This window comes from Salvia miltiorrhiza, chromosome 6, assembly GCF_028751815.1.
Source record: "Salvia miltiorrhiza cultivar Shanhuang (shh) chromosome 6, IMPLAD_Smil_shh, whole genome shotgun sequence".
Classification (NCBI taxonomy): Eukaryota; Viridiplantae; Streptophyta; class Magnoliopsida; order Lamiales; family Lamiaceae; genus Salvia; species Salvia miltiorrhiza.
The window spans coordinates 37,425,076-37,444,814 of NC_080392.1; the positions used below are offsets into that span (position 1 = coordinate 37,425,076).

General features: G+C 39.0%; 2 protein-coding genes across 4 annotated transcripts; one reads left to right on the plus strand and one right to left on the minus strand.

Annotated features, from left to right (window-relative positions):
- The first annotated feature begins 377 nt into the window (after positions 1–377).
- LOC130989382 (PWWP domain-containing protein 3-like) lies at positions 378–3,760 on the plus strand. Of its 3 annotated transcripts, none has more exons than XM_057913346.1 (2): positions 378–873; positions 1,420–3,760. In XM_057913346.1, the coding sequence occupies exon 2, from the start codon at positions 1,487–1,489 to the stop codon at positions 3,572–3,574; it is 2,088 nt and encodes a 695-aa protein (XP_057769329.1). In that variant the 5' UTR covers positions 378–873; positions 1,420–1,486; the 3' UTR covers positions 3,575–3,760. The 3 variants fall into 3 exon arrangements, with proteins under 3 accessions (XP_057769329.1, XP_057769330.1, XP_057769328.1); XM_057913347.1 differs by having other exon boundaries at positions 379–903; positions 1,482–3,760; XM_057913345.1 differs by having other exon boundaries at positions 380–873; positions 1,482–3,760.
- A 2,933-nt stretch (positions 3,761–6,693) lies between these two features.
- On the minus strand, positions 6,694–10,814 carry LOC130989446 (pre-mRNA-splicing factor clf1-like). The gene is made up of 5 exons (XM_057913458.1): positions 7,762–10,814; positions 7,490–7,683; positions 7,173–7,391; positions 7,001–7,065; positions 6,694–6,921 (listed from the first exon to the last, which is right to left on the minus strand). Exons 2-5 carry the CDS (start codon positions 7,595–7,597, stop codon positions 6,777–6,779), a joined length of 537 nt encoding a protein of 178 aa, XP_057769441.1. The 5' UTR covers positions 7,598–7,683; positions 7,762–10,814; the 3' UTR covers positions 6,694–6,776.
- Between the last annotated feature and the right edge of the window lie 8,925 nt (positions 10,815–19,739).

The following is a 19,739-nucleotide window of genomic DNA, read 5'->3' on the forward strand; positions in this document are numbered from 1 at the left end:
TTAATATAGCAGTATTGTACTCTCTTCATCCATGAAATAAACTTTCATTTGATGGTCAACACGGAAACTAAAAAGTTGATAAAGTTGTTGTGAGTGAAATATAAGTATAGTAGACTAAAGTGATAAATGTGTTGTGGGATGGGCCCATGAGTGGTAAAGGATAATAAATGTAAGAAATAAGGGATGACTTAATTGTCCAAAAGTAGAATAGGAGTTTATTTGGTGAACAAAAATTTAAGGGCAAATGAGAATTTATTTCATGGACGGACGTAGTAATATTATTGAAATTGTTTTATTCGCTTTTGCTAGCAAGCAGAATTAATAAATCAAATTTCCAGGTGGAAACCCTGCCACGTCGGAGCGTCCGGTCACCTGCCCAACGAAGCTCTACGCTGAACCGCCAGCTGTCAGTCACGCCTCTTCAACTCTTTATCATTCCCATCCACTTCCACAGAAACCAAGGAATCAACACGCGCTCCGTCCCGCTTCCACGTCGGCAGCCAGATCCGCATCTCTCCAACTCCGGCGAGTAGGAATTCAATTACACACTCTCGCGATTCGGAACGAGAAGCTCAAAACCAGCTCAGAATCACTGATACGAAACACATCACTTCCCTGGGAAAAAGCGTCTCCAAAAAGCTTAAAACATTTATTTCCCTCTCATAATTTTTCACTTAATTTTTTCTATTTTTGGTTTTCTGGGGAAAAAAATCTCATTCTCTACAAAAATGCTCTGATTCATTTCTCCCTCCCAAACCCTAGCTCTCGACGCGTGGAGCGAGAAAGTTTCTAGCTTTTTTCCGCCTCTGCTGGCGGCGTATCAACAATTTCGAGCTTCCGGAGAAAAAAACTCGGTGTGTGCATTGCTGTTTGGTGAGCGCCTCCGCTTGCTTTCTGGTTTTGGTACTGATTCTTGTTTGTTTTTATTTTATTTTTTACGGTAAACATTCGTGTTTGAGTTTAGTGTTTTCTTGAGCGAGAAGGTGTACGGAAATATGGGTTTGGTGTTTCTTCCTTTTCGTTGTTACCGAGTTGCCGCGTTTTTGTTGGAAGGGATTTTTTTTTTCTTTTTCTTTTTCTTTTTCTTTTTGAAAGGGGTATTTATTTATTTATTTATTATACGTAACTGAACACTGTTGTTTATTAAGTTTCCTTATACTTATTTCTCACAGTTGTTAATATGCGATGATTTGCGTTTGATGTTTATTTTTATTTTGACAATTTTTTAGTCATTAAATTAGTAAATGTTGGTTGCGATTTTTGCAATGTTCTTGTTTAGCTGCGAAACCCTAGGGGAATTTTTGCGGTTGGTTTTCCTTTTATTAGTTGATACGTTACTGATCACACATTTAATTAGTTTCCTTATTACACTTCAATTATTTTTTTGCAGTTGTTAATATTGCGATAAATTCGTGGCAGGAAACGTATATTTTTTTCGGTTGGGTTTTACCTTAATCATCATATACTATATTTATATACAGATATTATGAGTAGGCTGAAAGATACAGTGGCGGCGGAAGAACTTCCTACTGAAGGTTCTGGCAATCTAATGGGTGGGTCTGTTTCTAAACTTGAAGCTATCCGGGTCGGGTCATTGGAAGCAAAGAAAGATGATGGTGGCTCTGTTACTGCAGCATCAGCAGCAATAGTTGATATAGAAAAAGACTTATCTTTTCTAAAAATTGGATTTTGGAATTTGAGCGATGAAGAGTTTGAAGGCACAAGAAGTGTTTCAGATAGTGTTGTTGATGGCAGAGGTGTTCTTGATGTTGATGGCTCCTCGACCGTGGTGGCGAGGGATGAAAAGATCATTGATGCTGATTTTACATGTACTGATAATACGGGGAGTGGTGATGGTATGAGAGGGAGAGAGAGAGGTACGATCAACTTGAATGCTGATGTCAGTGTGGATGGGAACGGGGTGGGAAGGTGGAATGGGGAGAGGGTGGAGGACCAAGATCATGGTTTTCGAGTTGGGGACCTTGTGTGGGGGAAGATCAAGAGCCATCCGTGGTGGCCGGGGCAGGTATATGATCCGAGGGATGCCTCGGAGTTTGCGTTGAAGCACAGCCAAGAGGGTCGTGTGCTCGTGGCCTTTTTTGGGGACGGTTCTTGTTCTTGGTGCTTGCCCTCGCAGCTAGTACCTTTTGTGGAGAATTTTGATAGGATGTGGAGTGATAGGCCTTTGAGTTCGAGGAGCTTTGTCAACGCGGTGCAGAGGGCGGTTGACGAGATTGGGAGGCTTTTAGAGTCGAGGATGACGTGTGGATGCATCCCGTTGGAGAAGAGGGATCATCTTGCTAGGCCTATGGTGGCGAATGCTGGGATCAAGGCGGGGGTGCTCATGCCGGAGGTGGCCATTGATCGCCTTCCTATTCCTGAATACGAGCCTGCTGAGATACGTGCAAAAGTGGTGGGATTCGCGAAAACTGCTTCCTTTGACAATTTGTTTGAGCTTGTCATCTTGAGGAGTTGGATATCTGCGTGTTCGTATGCAAAATGTGGCAGCCGGCTTCCTGTTTATGGTGAGCCCCTTGTTATTGAAGGTTTGGAATATGATGATGACGAGAAGAATGGTTTCAGTGTTCCGACTCCTTTGCCAGCCGAGGGCCCCTTAGATGATAAGATCTATCAGAACACAAAACAGAAAAGTGTTGCTGAGCTTATGGCAAAGAAGAAGATTGGAAAGTCTAAAAAAACAAAGAAGATGGGCGATGGTGTGGTTGTGAATGGTCATGGACGGAGGGGTCGGTCTTCAGCGAAACGGGATAGGAAGACAAGGGACGAGGTCTCTGGATTGAGTGACACGACAGATCGGGTGACACGACAGAGTAAACCTAAATTGGAATGTGAAATTGGATTTTCATCTAGGGAGAGGAAGAAGAGCAAGTACCTGTCTCCTCCTTATACTAGTCTTGGAGGGAGGATCGTCGATTCGGGCTATAAGCTTGAACCTGACCTTGATGAACTCTCGGAGGTGGACACGATAGAAAAGAATACGACTGATGGGGATTCCCGAGATGAAGAAATTTCTGCATTTGCATTTCCAGAGCTTGATGACGAGGAGAATGAGCAGAAAATGGCATTTTCAGCATCTGATGTTGATTTAGAGGTCAATGAGCTGTTGCTGAAGTTGGAATCTGCTGCTATTGATCGCTTCTTCCTGACAAACGAGGGCCATCTTGATCCCGTCTGGGCATTCGTGTCAGCATACAGAAGCTCAACCTACTTGCACGGATCAGACCTCAAACCGCACCACAAATGCAAGAAAGTGAGCCATAAGAGAAAGAGGCCCTCCTTGGCTTCTCCATCTGCTCCGAGACCCCGTGGCTGCAGTCCCAAGGTTTCCCTGCCATGCAAGCGCCCTGCAGACGAGCCAGCAGATGATCTCGTCTCAGATGCTAGAGCGATGAGGCAGAAGCTCGACTCAATGACCACAATCTTGGAAGATCATGGCTTGAGATTCTCGTCTGACGACAAAACTTGCTTGAAGGAGGAGTTGAAAGTTCTGATGGAGAAGGTGGTGACGGCGGGCGAGAAGGTAAGGTTGATGGCTGAGAAGACCTCATCTTGAATGAAAAAGATTAGTAGCCTCATTTTGCAGTGATGAGATTCTTGATTACGATTGTTTTCTATGATTTTTGTCATATTTTCTAGTGGGAAAAATCAGTTGATGTTTATAGTAGTCCTAACAACTGACCTCATTTTGAAACACAGTGTTCCATCTTTTATGAATCTATGATGATTATCGTTTCATTTTTCTTTGGGTTTATTTTGCAGAATGTCTTGTTTGTTTTTGGATGTTTTTTCATGAGTTCGTTGATGTGTTGATACTGTATTTAGCTGTCTTGCTTAAATTTTTGGAACTGCATTTGTGAGTTGCCATATTACTCCATTTAATTACTTCTTGATGGATTAATTATATGTAAATACATTAATAATATTCAAGTTTTAATTTTTAATCAGGACTATTTCATTCCTCCATGAATTGAGTATCCATATTTCATTTTTCGTCATTCTACAAAATGAGTATTCATTTTTTTTTTTGGGCAAGTCCTTTAATTAATACCCTAAAAAAGTGAGACATTTATTTCACATCATACTCAATATATTTCTTAATATTCATGTCGTCTCCAAATGGGTACTGATAAATACTATTTTTTATTAATTAATACTTAAACTTTGAATATTTTGTAATCGGCCCGAATTAAATTTTTGATACATTTATCTTTATGTGGGTGCCATAATTAAATTGCGTGACGTGTTTTATATGAGCTAATTATGACGAAGAAAAAATGGGAAATGCTTTAGCGTCCATTTAGTAGAACTCAGCCATAAACATAGGATAAAATATTGAAGGAATTTTAGTTTGGGTCTAATATTAAAAGATTCAGAATTTATAAATTAATTTATCAAAAAAATAGTGCTTGTTAATAATTAGAATTTAGGTATATTTCGTGTATTTATAGATAATTAACATTTGTTTTATGTAATTGTGTCATTTATACTTTTTGGTGTTATACTATACCTTACTAGCATTTGCACCCCTAATTTATATAAAATTAATACCAACTTAATTATTATATTTATAAATATATTATAAAATAATTTTAATTAAATATATTTGATTTTAATATTGAAAAAACAAAAAATAAATAAGAATTCATAATAATAAAAATTGATATTATGAAAAGACATAAAAATTAAAATAATAATAAAAATAAATTAAAAAATAGATTCATTCAAAAAAATGACAGAGAATTTTGTTTATTTTAATATTTAAATGAATATAACTTTTACATTTAAATCAAATATTTATATAAAAATATATCAAATTAAAGCTCTTATCGTGAATTTTATTTTGATACGCATATTAAATATTTTGTAATTAGCCAAATTTCACAATTTTAGAAAGAAATAAAAGAAATAAGAAGATTAAAAAAAGAAAATAGAAAGAAAAAATATAGTTTACAAATAAACCTTCAATTTTATTATAACTACAAAATTGTCACTCAATTTTGAAATCAATTAAAATTTTGACTTTTTAATATAGTATAGATTTACACGTATAACTGACATATAAAATTATTTAAATTATATTAATTACGTAATACTTTTACTAAGGTAATAGAAAAATAAAAAACCTAGGGAATAAAAATTGGTAAACCCATCACCATCCAAAATTTATGCATTAGTCATTTCCTATGAATCCCCAAAATTTTATTTTATTGAGAAAATAAATCAATAATAACTAACATTTCATTAAAAGACTACAAATTAACAAAATAAGTTTTTTTTAAAAAAATATAGGAATAATTTCGATTTCAATTTATTAAGCATTTATTCAACATCTTATTTGTAATAGGTCCATAATTCTAGCTCAACCAATTCATCATTTGATAAATTTGCATTTATTAACGATATTGGACAATTTCGTTCATTAACAAATAAGATATTGCATATATACATATCGAATATTTGCTAATAAATTTCAAAAAATGAACGTGTTGTTAGAAGCAGTTGTTTTTGGTAACACGTTTTTCTCCATATCTTTTTTTATCTAAATTGTAACCTTGAATTCCCTTTAATTTACAAAATTGTCATTCAAATCAATTTCAAATTGAATACTTCCTATAGTATAGACGTATTCGTGTCATGTATACTTTTTTTTTAAGGTAGTGGCATGTATACTTTTTAGTGTGTATTCTTGTTTGTTTTTAATTTCTCTTTCTTGTGAGTAAATGTTTGATTGCCAGATAAAACTTTATTTTAAATCGAAGAGTTCATTAAATGCATTACATGTAAGAGTTAAGCTTTCTATGTTAGACTGTAGTAATATTTTTTCAAAAATTTTGGGGAATTTTAAATCAGGAAAAAATAATACAAATTTAAATTTGGTGTATTTTATTTCAAATTTCAAAGGTCATATATAAAATCAAAATTCATCAAATTTTGTGTATTTTGCAACAAGTTATCGTTTATTCGTTTTTACACGATCGATTTTTTGTTTTTTTCAGAAGATAAACGATCTATTTGAATGTACAACAACTACAGCTGAATTGCAACGACCCACAGAAGATGATAAAAGAGCTGCAGCATGCCAGCATCACTGTTACTAGATCGTACAAATTCTTGAAATGTTTGTGAGACAATTTTTCCCTTTTCGTTGAGGCATTTGGTGGTTTTACCAATTTTAGATTTGTGTGAATTAATACTCCCTTGAGTGAGTGAGAGATAAAGATGTTAGGGATGCAATTAGACAAATTCACTTGATTTTAAATTAATTCCCGTATCAACTTTTGTCATTTTTGGCGTCCACCAATAATATGACACTTTTTTTTAGAGCATGACATCCACGTCTTTTCACTTTATCTTTACAAATACTCTTTATTTAGAAAAAAAAAAACATCTAAAATTCAATCTCAACCACACATCTTATACAATTATGAGACCATTTCTCCACTACATAAAACATATTTTCTCAGTTAATGAGCCCAATTCATGATTTTCGGGCCAGCTTAATTGAGCTTGGACTATTTTTGATTCGAGTCACTATGGGTTAAAAAATTTGACCATAACCCTTTATTTTTCTTGGTTTATTTAGGCTGATCAATCGATTTCAAGCTAAATTATAATTCCCTAAACGAAACATATATAAACATTTTCTTATAGTTACTGTTTGTATAGTTGTTATCATGTATTAAAACATTAGGCATAACACTATTTTCCAACCATTTGTGTTTTTATTTAGTGTGTATTACATTCAAAATTTGAAATTAAAATGAAATATATTTGTCATTTGGTAAAAAGTAGTAGCATGAAACAATCTTCTGCTTCTTCCACTTGTATGCCGCTTCCAAAAATTTAAGATTTATCGTCTGTGTTTCTTGTGGGAATAGGTAGTCAATATACTCCTCATACCTACACCATACCATAACATCACAATTTGTTGTTAAAAATAAGAATTTTGAGAAACAAAAAGGGCAGAAAAGATACATACCCAGCTGGAGCATCCTCAGTTTCTATGTGCCTTCTCTTTTTTAGTTTCTCAAAGTCGATATATGCCTGTTTCAAATAGGTAGAAGATTAAAACATATATATCTAGTCAATTCACTACAGATTTATTTATATCAAACACAGGTAATGTTTGCAATATGTAGAGACTTGAGTACCTTCCATAATAACTCTGGCATATCTAGAGTAGGTTGGTCAATTGCAAGCTCAAGGAGAGCTCTGGCGCGTTCAGTTTCTGACAAGGATCTCTCCAACTCGGCATACTTGCTCCATGCATAATAGTTCTTGGGAGACCACTCCAAGTATTTTTTGTAAAGTTTCCTACATCGTTCTAGGTTACCAAGTTGCAGCTCTATCTCTATATACTTCTTAAAGATCTGCTTGCAATATGATAGTAAATTTAGAGCGCGGTTCAAGGAAGACCAGAGTATGAACCAAATAAAGATCTAAACTTTATATGAAATTTGTAGCAAACCTTGTCTTTGGGAGCCATACCAATTGCTGACCCCAATATTTTCCGAGCCCGATCAATATTTAATTGTCGCATTTCAAATTGTGCGGCCATTGCAAGCTGCCAAAACATATATCATGACGGTTACGATAACTGCTTACATCTCAACCTTGTACCATTGTCGGAATATGAGTTCCATCAATAGCTCAGATGCAATTCTAAAATAAAGTGAATACTTAATAAAATAAAATTATAGCATTTCATACAATTGAAAATATTATCAAACAGACTTATACCTTAAAGAAAGGGTTAAACCTTGTACTTTCCCGAATATTAGCTGGCATTCCTGTAGACGACTTAACCATCATTTTCGGTGCTATAGTGTTCAAGGCCTTTAAGGTTTTGTTGAAGTTTTGACTAATAGCAAAATGTGAACGACCAAACCTTTGACGATCATTACAAAATCGATCATTGTGTCCTACAATAAGCAAGAATGCCACCATTTCCTCAACACATATATATCTTGTATCTTCCAACAGTGTTTTCTCTGATAGTGCATAACTTTAGAAACGTGTCCGAGTATATTCTATGCAACTCTCGAAAACTCTGTGGATCTCCTTTGAGCATATCATGTACAAAATTGTATTCAATCCTAGTAATTGGCCGTCGCTTCAGAGAAGGTTCAATACTTCGAGGCATCACAATAATATTTCCTAATAAAAAAAATCATTGCTTCAATCGCAGACATTAAGAACTTCACATTTTCATATAGTTCCATCTCTATATCTTCTTCTATTTCTTCTTACAATATATCATGCACTTTCATGATGCATATAAAATCAAATGAATTCTCCATATTAAATATTCCCAATTTAATTTGGAGTTCCAAAATGCTCTCAGCTTATAGTCAGAACCGAAACAAATACGCAAGAAAGAAACATCGACATTTTTAGTTGCTCAAATGTAAGTATCTAGATTTTCATCCACTCAAATTTTCACAACAGAATACATGTCCTCTACACAATTTAAGACAATTAACCAAATGTGTTAATCTTCTAAACACTTAAATTGGAGCAAAGGTTACAGAACTCTTATATGTAATTATAAATGAGGACTTGCAAGCAAGGTTTATGTCCCTGTTTATGATTATAAATATCAATAAGTCATTTTCTTATAGCTTGATAAAGAGTTGTGCAATGAACATTTGGGTAGAAAGCAAACTAATGAACTGTTAGAACTTAACATAACCGTGTAGTATCACGGACGACTAATGGCTCATTAAATAGAAACAGTTAACACCTCGAGAAAATTAACAACACTCAGAAGAAAGTTAAATGAAATATATGATAAACAAAAATCATCCTCCAATTAAAATTTCACACATAAGTCTCAACATCACAAAAAGATGCACCTAAAAAATTTAAGTATTTAATATCTAATACATGACTCAAATAAAAACCATCCTCTCATTTTGTAAAATATCCAATTAGCTCGTTCTTCAGGAGTCATCTTCAGTAAACCATCTTTTTTTTTTTTAATTTGGTGTCAAGCAAGTTAAAAGCCTTGATATGAATGCCTTCATCCAAATTTGGGATCTACTTGATAGAATCCCAGGTAGTATAAGCTCTCTCCCTTTCTCTTTTCTTTAGTATGTTATAAACTCCTTGAAAAGTGGTTGTTCGTTTTTAAATTTCTTCCACAACGCCATTTTGAGGTATATTTTCAGTGGAGCAAGAATTTGCTTTATACTGAGCTCTACTTCTTTTGGCTTGACTTTTCTTTGGTTGGGGACCTCAGACACTTCAGGGGATCCTAAATGGGGTGTGGAACCAAATGCTGGATCATTTTGAGATAGTCCTACAAACATCTCATTTTCAGCATCATAAGTGAAATCTTCTATGCGCACATCTCTATTGTCATCATCTACTAATGTCCTTGCATCAGTTTCACCACCCAACCCAATTGAGCTTTTCCCTATAGCAACACTATTTCCTATAGCAATTTCCAAATCCTCATAATCAAGATATTCCACACGGCGCAAGTTCGCATCCTTTGGATGAGCCTAGCAAAAATTTATTTTTTTAATCTATTGTTTCACTATATCCTCAAAATAAAATAATTTTATAATTCAATATGATGTTTAAGAAGCTTACCTGTAGATACTCATCCCATACTTCATCTGGAGCTGTAAACGTTTTGGTAGTAAAGTCATATCCAAAACCAGAGCTAAATCGCAATAGGTTTGAATAAGATAACCAACGATTTTTAAACCATTTCAGGTGACTTAGGTAATTGTTGTAAGTCTTATTACATCCAAGTCTTGAGTTAAGAGTGGGAAATATTCTTTCTTCCACCGTTATTTTTGTTAAAATACCACTATTGTCACGCCATCCCCGAGCTGCGGCATCAACCATAAGTTCTAACAGCAAGTCACTTTGTTCATTAGTCCATAACTCATAATTAGATACCTTCATTTCCGTATCTTGTTGTGAATCTCCATGCTAATATTACTATATTAAATATTAACAGACACGAATTAAAATAAGCTTGATATACATATATATATATATATATATATATATATATAGAGAGAGAGAGAGAGAGAGAGTTGGGCTAAAATAAAAATAGTTTTTTTTGTATAAAATAGGAACATATCTCATCCATTGATTCTTAGAAATCTTATGGCCAGATTTCATCCTAAATCCTAACCTAAATATACACGTCCCACATATAAGAGGATATTGATGTAAATTTTAACTTCATTTAGACGATTACTAGGATATGGTTATTTACTGACATATTCTTTCCATATCAATCCAAATCTTGTTTTCCTAAATCTTAACCTAAGCGTGTATTATCTTTAAAGCTCCTATGAAATTTTTTGCAGATTGAAATTCTATAGAATAAAAACGCAGAAAAGCTTAAATTCCTTTAATCTTCTTGTTGCTTGAAGATACATATGGAGTCGTCGATCCATATGGTCGTCATGAGTTGCATGATCTAGGTTACAATTCAGTACAAATTGTAGTACTGTCATTTTCAATTCATACATGATGATGTATTCGTTCATGACATACGTCCATGAACTAAATTATAATTCATCACGAATTTACATGATTCATACATTTATTTTTGTAATTCATACTGTTGTAACCTACAAATTATGATACTATTCCTTCACTCATGCTTTAAACTTTGACCCCTGGTTTTACTTATAGTATAACACGGATTTTTTAAGTAATATGATTCCATGAATTTATTATTGGATTCATACATAATAAATTTAAAGTTCACGTCACAAGATTATGAACCAAACATGTATACAACACGAACTGAATTGTTGTGGTATGAATTATTGTTAAGGTTTCATAAATAAAAAAAACCAACTTTACCACAAGGAGGGGAGAAGATGGCGTGATGAGGAGTAATATATGCGGAGCAGAGGAATAAACGCGGGCAAGGGAATCACCAGTGCCAGAGGAATGACCACCACCAGAGAAATGGTTCTCGCCAGAGGGATGACCACCATCAGAGAAATGGTTCTCGCCAGAGGAATGACCACTGTCAGAGAAATGGTTCCTGCCAGAGGGATGACCACAATCAGAGAAATGGTTCTCGCCAAAGGAATGGCTCTAGTCAAAAGAGTCATTAAAGAACAGAAGGACGATTTGCCCATGCGCCAGAGCAGAGAAATCACCCGCCTATGAGCAAATTTACCACTATGCCCTCAACCACGCGAAGAGCATGTTCTTAGAGATGAAGTTACTATTTTACCCCTAGCATGTAATCTATAAATACTCATGCACCCACACTCTGTAACATACACTCACTACTTTGAATACAACAACAATCTTATTTTCGACAATTCAACTATTTTCTCTCAACTTTCACGATCAAATACTAGGTAAACTTCGTGAATTAGATTAGGTGTTGATAAAATACTTTATCAGCTGGCGCCGTCTGTGGAAAAAATGAGTTAAGGCGTGAGTTCCGACCACCTGCGCATGTAGATCTGTAATTACGGCCGGATTTACGTGCGCAGGCCCCAATTGATCCGTTGTTTTGAATACCCAAGTGAATCTAGACCGATAAATCCGTTTCTCGCTCCGATCTGTCTATTAATTCATAAGATTCGTAGTTTTATTGTTTTTCTCGCATGTGCATGCTGGGAAAATGGGTGAGATCGAAAGTTGGGTATTAATCTATGGTTGTGTTCCATATTGTCATTATCAGTGCGTGCGATTGTCGTATTTTCTTACATGATCTCTATTTTTCTGATGAATCTAACATGTTTCACTAACAATCATGTGGTTGGTGCTCTGTTTTTTGTATTTTTGGGTTTTCATGGTTGCTTTATCAGGTAATATGTCCTCTCTACCAACTTTGAATCCGGATCTGGGAGGAAATCTCCGCTACTCTCTATCTATGTTTGAATCCGTGTCCTCGGTTTATTTCCTAGTACACGGGGGTATTTCGAAAGGGATCTCATAAGGGCCTTCGCGCTAGTGTTCGGAATATCTTATATTGCGGCTTCCTCTGCCAAATGGTGGTTCGATTTGTTTTTATTAAGGTTTTTGCTCACATTTTTCACATGTAGGTACTATGGATTCTTCTGAGGCTCGCCGCACTCTCGAGAAGGAGTTCGATAACGCCAGGCTCAGCTCTGGCACCCGCACTGAGATACCCACCTCGCTGCTCAACAGTTTGCCAGTCAGCACTGTCTTCACTACACCGCCGGGTTTCTCTCAACACTTCCGCTACCCCGCTAACGAGTCAGAACATCACTCCCCAGAGATCTGCTCTGGTGGCCACTGGATCGAAACTGCAGGGTTTGGTCCCCACGTCTGGTGGCGGTCCGCTGAACTTTGTACTAACAGAACAGATGATGGCTCTGCTTAAATATGCTGCGGTGCGCCAGGCACTAGGGACTCCGCTACTATCGACTGTCCCCGCCACGACTCCTCTGTTGGGAATGCTCAACCAACAGGGCACTGAAATTCCGCCTCCCGCTGCTCCGGAGGTGAATGACCAACTCGCTAACAAACAAGCCGCGCTACCTAAGGAAACACAAAGGTTCCCTGCTGAGAAGGAACTGGAAAGGAGCCAAAGGGGAGCCGCGTCATGCTAAGTAGCATTATCAGGAAGGAGGGGGTAGACAAGTCTGACAGTCGCTCCATCACTCCCATGTTTGAGGAGGAGAGACCAAGGGAGAACGCGAAACTAAAAAACCAGGTGTCGCAATTGAAGAACCAGCTGAAGGATCTGGAGGATACTTTGAGAGAGAAATCCCAGAGGGTCGAAAGAGTGCAGAGGTCAGAGAGATCTCACAGGGTAGAGAAACCGTACCGGTCAGAGAAATCGCATCGGTCAGAGAGGTCACATCAGACTAGAAGGTCAGAGGGACGGGAGCAGGAGTATTCCTCTGGAAAATAGGAACATAGGGTCCACAAGCGCCATCATGCTCATGACTCGCCAAGGGAAAGAAGGGAGCACGGGAGGTATAAGGATGATAAGCGGGCTAGGACATCGAAAGCTCATACCACCACCAGCCGGAGCCCATTCTCCGCTGACATCCTAGCGGACACTCTGCTAAGAAGTTACAAGCCTATTTCACTAGATTATGACGGTACCACTGATCCGGAGGTACACCTTAACCGATTTGAGGGACTGGTTACACTGCACATGTATACGGAAGGCATCAAATGCCGAATATTCTCTACCACTCTAACTGGACCCGCCCAGTTGTAGTTTGGGACGCTAGCCCCGAATTCCATTCATTCTTTTGAAGATCTACAGACACATTTTCTACGACAATTCGCAAGTTCGCGAAGGGTTGGGAGGTCAGCCCTTTCCATGATGGACATCAAACAAGATCAAAATGAAACATTACGGGAGTACACCGCTAGGTTTAATCTCGCTGCTCTGGAGGTGCCAGAGGCGGAGTCGCAGATAAAGAACTGTGCATATGTCAGAGGACTGAAGTCAGGGCTCTTCTTCGATGAATTACAAATCAGGCCAGCACGGGATTTCGATGATATCATGGCAAGGCTACCAGGGTACTTGCAACTGGAGGACGCCAGGATGGCGCGAAAAGCTGAGAATGATAGACATAAGGCTAAAAGGGCAGAAGCTGCACCGGAGCAGAACAACAAGAGTCAGGACCGAGCACCTTTCAGAGGGTTGCCCCCGAGGTTCTTCCACCTCAAACAGAAGTGCCACCTCGCCAACAGCGCACTGTAAACGAAGTCAACCGTTTCGACGAATATACCCCCCTGAATAAGCCACAAGAAGAAATTTTCCATTTGGTTAAGAATCAGCCATTTTTTCGGGCACCGAATACTTATAGGGACGGGCAGCCACAACAAGGACCCAACAACAAGCTATGTGAATACCATAATGCCTATGGACATTACACCAAATACTGTGGACACCTCAAGCATCAACTAGAACTCTTAGTACGCCAAGGCAACTTGGACCAGTTTATCGCCAGGGGAAATGGGGGTCAAGGGCAGCCACCGCAGAGAAACGACCATAGACAAGATCAAGGGAATGACCAGGATCGACGCCCGGAGAAAAACCGCGATCAACATAGAGGAGCCGTGCAGGGTCGGGCACCTCCCCACCCACCCAGAAGGGAAGTGCACATGATTTTTTGTGAGAATGGGATACCAACTTCCAATCGGACTAAGAAACAAGTAGTGCGGGCAGTAAGGTCAGGGTATTATCCCAAACAGGTAATGGAGATCACAGGCGCGACAGAGGAGCCGACCATCAGCTTCGGGGCAGAGGATCTGCGAACGCTCATGTACCCCTATGATGATGCGTTAGTCTTCACAGCCGATATAACATCTTGCTTTGTACATCGCATGTTTGTAGATTCAGGGAGCGCGATGAATATCTTATACTTGGAATGTTTTCAAAATATGGGGATTGACGCTAATATTGAACCCACGAATGCCCCTCTGTTTGGATTTGGGAGGGAAATCGTCATGCCACTGGGATTCGTGGAGCTACCAGTCACCCTCGGCAGGGCGGATGCTTGCAAAACTAGGATGATACTATTCCTAGTGGTCGATATGCCAAAACCTTCTTATAATGTGATATTCGGGCGCCTTGCTCTGATGGAATTCAGAGCAGTTATTTCAATGTTCCACCTGAAGATGAAATTCTCCATCGGAGGAGGAAGAGTAGGAGAGGTATGGGGTGATCAGAAAATGTCAAAGGAATGCCACGTGCGGATGCTCACGCATTCCTCAGGACAGAAGAGAGAAAGGATAACAGAGGGGCCAGATTCCAGAAAAATGGGGAAGACGGGTGATGTTACGGCTCCAGCAGAGGAGCGGCGGGAGTTAGCAGAATTATCAAACACTCGGGAAGATTCAGAGAAATCATCCTTAATATCCACCGGCGACGTGTGCCATATGATCGAATTATTCCTAGGGAAAGAGGATTTCCAGACAAAGATTGGGTCATCCATGAATGAACGGATGAGAGAGGAGTTAATCAATTGCCTCCAGAGGAACGCGGATATATTTACTTTCAGCACAGCCGATTTGAAGGATATTGACAGAGGGTTGGCAGAACATCGCCTCAATGTGAATCCCAACGTCAAACCAGTGAAGCAGAGAACAAGACACTTTGGAGCCGAGAAAGACACTGCAATCAGAGAACAAGTCCAGGGGCTACTGGACGCGGGTCATATCGAGGAAGTACAATACCCAGAGTGGATTTCGAACGCCATAATGGTGGCAAAGAAGACAATTACTTGGCGCATGTGTGTGGATTACAGAGATTTGAATGCCGCCTGCCCGAAGGACCATTATCATTTGCCGATGTAGTGACCCGCTCTTTTATGTTAGTTAAATATGGTATCGCGATAATTAATATCGCATCTTTCAGTAAATAGAACCCAGATGCCAGTTATATATGAATCCAGTTTATGATCCTGATTTTTTTTTTATCAGAGATGGAGTTATTATTTTAGCCTTATGCTTTTGTAACGCATGAGAAAAACGCGGCGAGGATTATTGAGCTGATCAATAATTATTATCTCCAAGTTATAACTGACTTAGCAAACTCATGTTATTTATTAATCGAGAAACAAAAGCAGTTATATTTTATTAGTGCTACTAGAAGTCGAAGAATTATTCCGACTGCAACGCAGATTAAATCTACGGATTTAATTTAAGTCATATTACAGTATTTTTTCAATATTGCAAACAAGGAAGCAGATACTAAACAGATACAGAAACGCGATGATTAGAGAATCGAAGCCAGTATTCTATTACAGTTTACGATTACAAGTTAGTTCCCAGCTTGAGGAAAATCGTTTATCACAAGTTGTAGACTCCACGTGGCCCACTTTGCTGCCACTAGCTCAAGTTTGAGGCACATTAGTCAAAGAGAGAGAAAGTTTAAAGGTAAAATGCTGCAGGAGGAGCCGACCACCCTCTCTGCACCCCATCTCTTCAGCCGCCCTCCAATGGCTGCCCGGTTCCCTCAAGCCTCAACTTCCAGCCACCCTATTCCTGCACCTCCTTCTAGCATACTCAAGTATGCAGCGTCATTTTCTCTATTAATATCAACCCAGCCAGCAAATACAACTTTCACTCTCATCTCATTTTCATCCAAAAGTTCAGAGGATCAGTTCCAGTTCGTTTCGGCCGAAGCTCTCAAGGTAAGGCTTGGCTTCAATGCTTTCTTTTCCCATTGATTAGTTCACCTGCAATAACAGAAGGACCAATGTTCATTTCAGTTATTCTCCATTTAAAACTAATCGGCTATAACAAACAGTACAACAAATAAGCAAAGCAACTGCAAGGTGAGTTTACTAATAACTCTACCATTTCTGCCAAAGTTTCCTTCATTCGTGAAAGCGATAGCACCTTCAATTCATTTCAGTTATTGTACAATACGTTCAACCTCCAACAGCAAGCAATCAGTTCAAACATTCAAGGTATTGATTCTATCACAAATACCTATTCCAATAAACATTCATACCAAGCATGTTCATGAAGTAGTTTCACAAGGATAGATGACGTATAAGCATCTTGAACTTAGTAAGCACCCCAACTATGTTTTCATGAGCAAGTGACAGTTCATATATAGTTTTAAACGAGCATAATTTGAGTATATGCAAAGCAAAGAAGAGATTGCACCTTGTCCAGTTCATGTTTTTGAATCGAGTGAATCGATTGAATCGAGTTAAAGGAGTCACTTAGCTTTGGGAAGGGCCGGCTGCCCAAGAGAACGGCGAACCCCGACTGCCGGAACGGAGAGGAAAGGCGGCGAACACTTGTCTTCTCGCCCGCATCAGAACAACAACGACGCCGACCGGAAAAAGGAGAAACCGACCGGAGTTGAGAGGGAAAGACCGGTCGGATTTCGTGAGAGAAAAACTGAGTTTGAAACTTCAGGAGAGATTAGGGCTTTCGATTCCCTTCACGATAGAGACGGGGAGAGAGAGAGGCGGGTGCAACCGGCGCCGACTGAGTCGTCGGATTCCGGGCGAAAGGGTAGCAGCAGCGATGATTCCTTGAGAATCAGGGCTCGATGTTGGGCTCTGGGATGCCGGGGTTTGACGCGTCACCGGTCGAATCTGACCGGAGCAGATGACGACTGAACGGCCGGCCCAGCCGACCAGAACTTGGCCGAGAGAGAGAGAGAGAGAGATCGGCTTTGGGGCGAGCGGCTCCAACAGAGAGAGAAAGAGAACAGGGCCGAGAGTTTTGAGAAGAGAGAGAGAGTGGGCTTGATTTTATTTTAATTATTTGGGCTTTCCCCTTTTAATTTTTGGGCTTGAGTTATTTTAAGATTTGGGCTTCCTTTTATTTAAGTTTGGGCCGAATTTTGAGCTTGTTTTTTTTAGAGATTGGGCTTCCAATTTTAATTGCTTGGGCTTTCATATTTAAATTCGAATTGGACCAGTCTTTTATTTAAATGGCCATTCCCATTATTTCTATTGGGCTTGAATTATTTTAAAGATTAGGCTGATGTATATTTTATGATGGGCTATTATTCTAATCCCATTTATATTCCGTTGGGCCAGTTTAATTCATCACATGGGCCGATTAAATTGCCTATTGGACTAAGATTTATTCTTTCCAGCCCACATTAATTACTATTATCACTTGGGCTGAAGTTACTTCTTTAGTTAAGCCTTGCAGTATCTGTTTTGATGAAGCCAAATTATTTTATCAGCAGGTGGGCCGATTCTTATTCAGTAAATGATCCACCCAGTTTATTAAATATTGTTTTTGGACTTCAGACTTTAAAGCAAGCCATTACTGTTTATTTCATTAAAACCACTTGTTTATTTAATTAATTGGCTACTCTCTTGGGAGCCTATTAATTATTTGAGGTTACGTTAGTAATTATGTTTCTAACAAAAAGCCCGATAATTTCTACGAGGTCACACCTCGATTAAAGCCGAGTTAGTTCTTTTGTTATGATCAAGTACAAAGGCGAGATTTATTTCACGACTAGAATATTCCGATGAGGAAGGAAGAATCACAGCTTTATTCGACCGCGATAAACGAGAGTTAGCTAAATCTTTTAACGAGGATTCATAGTAGAATTTCCCGGCTATCGCTCAAAAGATTAGTTCATGCATACGAGATTCATGCATAGTTAAATTACGCTTTCTCATTAATTGAGAATTTTCCCTCGAGGAAATGTCTTATTTTACATTCTCGTGATTAAGGTCAAGCTCGAGAGTAAGAACGACTCAAGGAGTCACAATACCTTAGCAAAACCTTGCTATCGGGTGGGCAATTTCTTACGCGTAAATTAAAATGCTATTAAAGAACTATGCAAGTCTTATGCTTTAATATGTCTAAATGAGTTAAGCTTTGTGATGCTTTACGCTAAATGATTTACGTTATACTGGTTACGCTTATTTACGCCTCATGTGAACTACGCTTTGTTATGCTTGAATGCTTTATGCTAATAAGTTTATGCCTGTAATTGATGCTTGCGTCTGTTGGGGGAGGCCTCCCTCAACAGTACGATGCTGTGTCCGCTGAGGAGGGCCTTCCTCACGGCGCGATGCCCGTGTCCGCTGAGGGAGGCCTCCCTCGCGGCGCGATGCCAGTATGCCAGTGTTCCAGTGTCCGTTGGGGGGAAACCACCCTCGACGGTATGATACTAGCGTCTATTGGGGGAGGCCTCCCTCAATAGTACGATGTCGTGACCGCTGAGGGAGGCCCCCCTCACGGCGCGATGCCCGTGTTGGTTGGGGAAGGCCTTCTCCACGACACGATGCTTGTTATAATGATTGTCGATGATGAAGAATGTCCTTATGCTATTTATGAATTTGGAAATGTTTAATGAGCAAATGATATGAAAGAAACTTATGCCTCTTATGCGATGTTGTGTTTTGTTGATGATGTTAAGTTTTAAGTTTTAGTTCTGGCAACTGCCCACTAAGTACTCTTGTACTTAGCCCTTCGTATGTTTATGTTTGTGCAGGTTGAGCTGTGATGGGCGATGAAGTGTTGCTGAGTGGGGCTTTTGTCGAACTTAAAGTAGGCTTAGAAAGGATATATGTCTTCATACATGTATCTCAGTTATGCTTTCCCCTGCAAACACTGATAATGTTTTAGTCAAACCTCTAACGATGCCTTTTTCCTTTTAAGGAATATTTCACGTGTATTCAAGTTCTTTGAGAATCCTTTTTATGCGCCCCTTTCTAATCCCGCTTCTTAACCTCCCTTCCTTGGTCATGGTTTCTCGGCTTAATTATCCTTAATTAAGTCCGGTCGTGACAGCCGAGGATTGATCAGCTTGTGGACTCCACCTCAGGCTGCGCCCTATTGTCAATGATGGATGCGTATCAAGGCTACCACCATGTTAAAATGCACAGAGGGGACATTGCTAAAACGGCATTCGCCGTCTGCTGCGGAGTGTTCGGTTGGAGGAGCATGCCATTTGGGTTGAAAAATACGGGGGCCACATATCAGAGGATGATGGAGAAAATATTCAAATAACAACTTTCAAAGAACATATCGGTGTATGTCGATAATATGCTGGTGCGCAGTGTCAGAGCGGAAGATCATGTCTCTGATTTGGAGGAAGTCTTCACGGTCATTAGGAACCACCGGCTTATGCTCAACCCAGCGAAATGCACCTTTGGGGTCACCACTGGAAAATTTCTGGGATATAAAGTCACCCTGCGGGAATTGAAGTCAACACAGATAAGGTCAAAGCCATTATGGATATGACACCACCCAGAGGGATCAAGGAGGTACAAACTCTGAACGGACGTATCACTGCT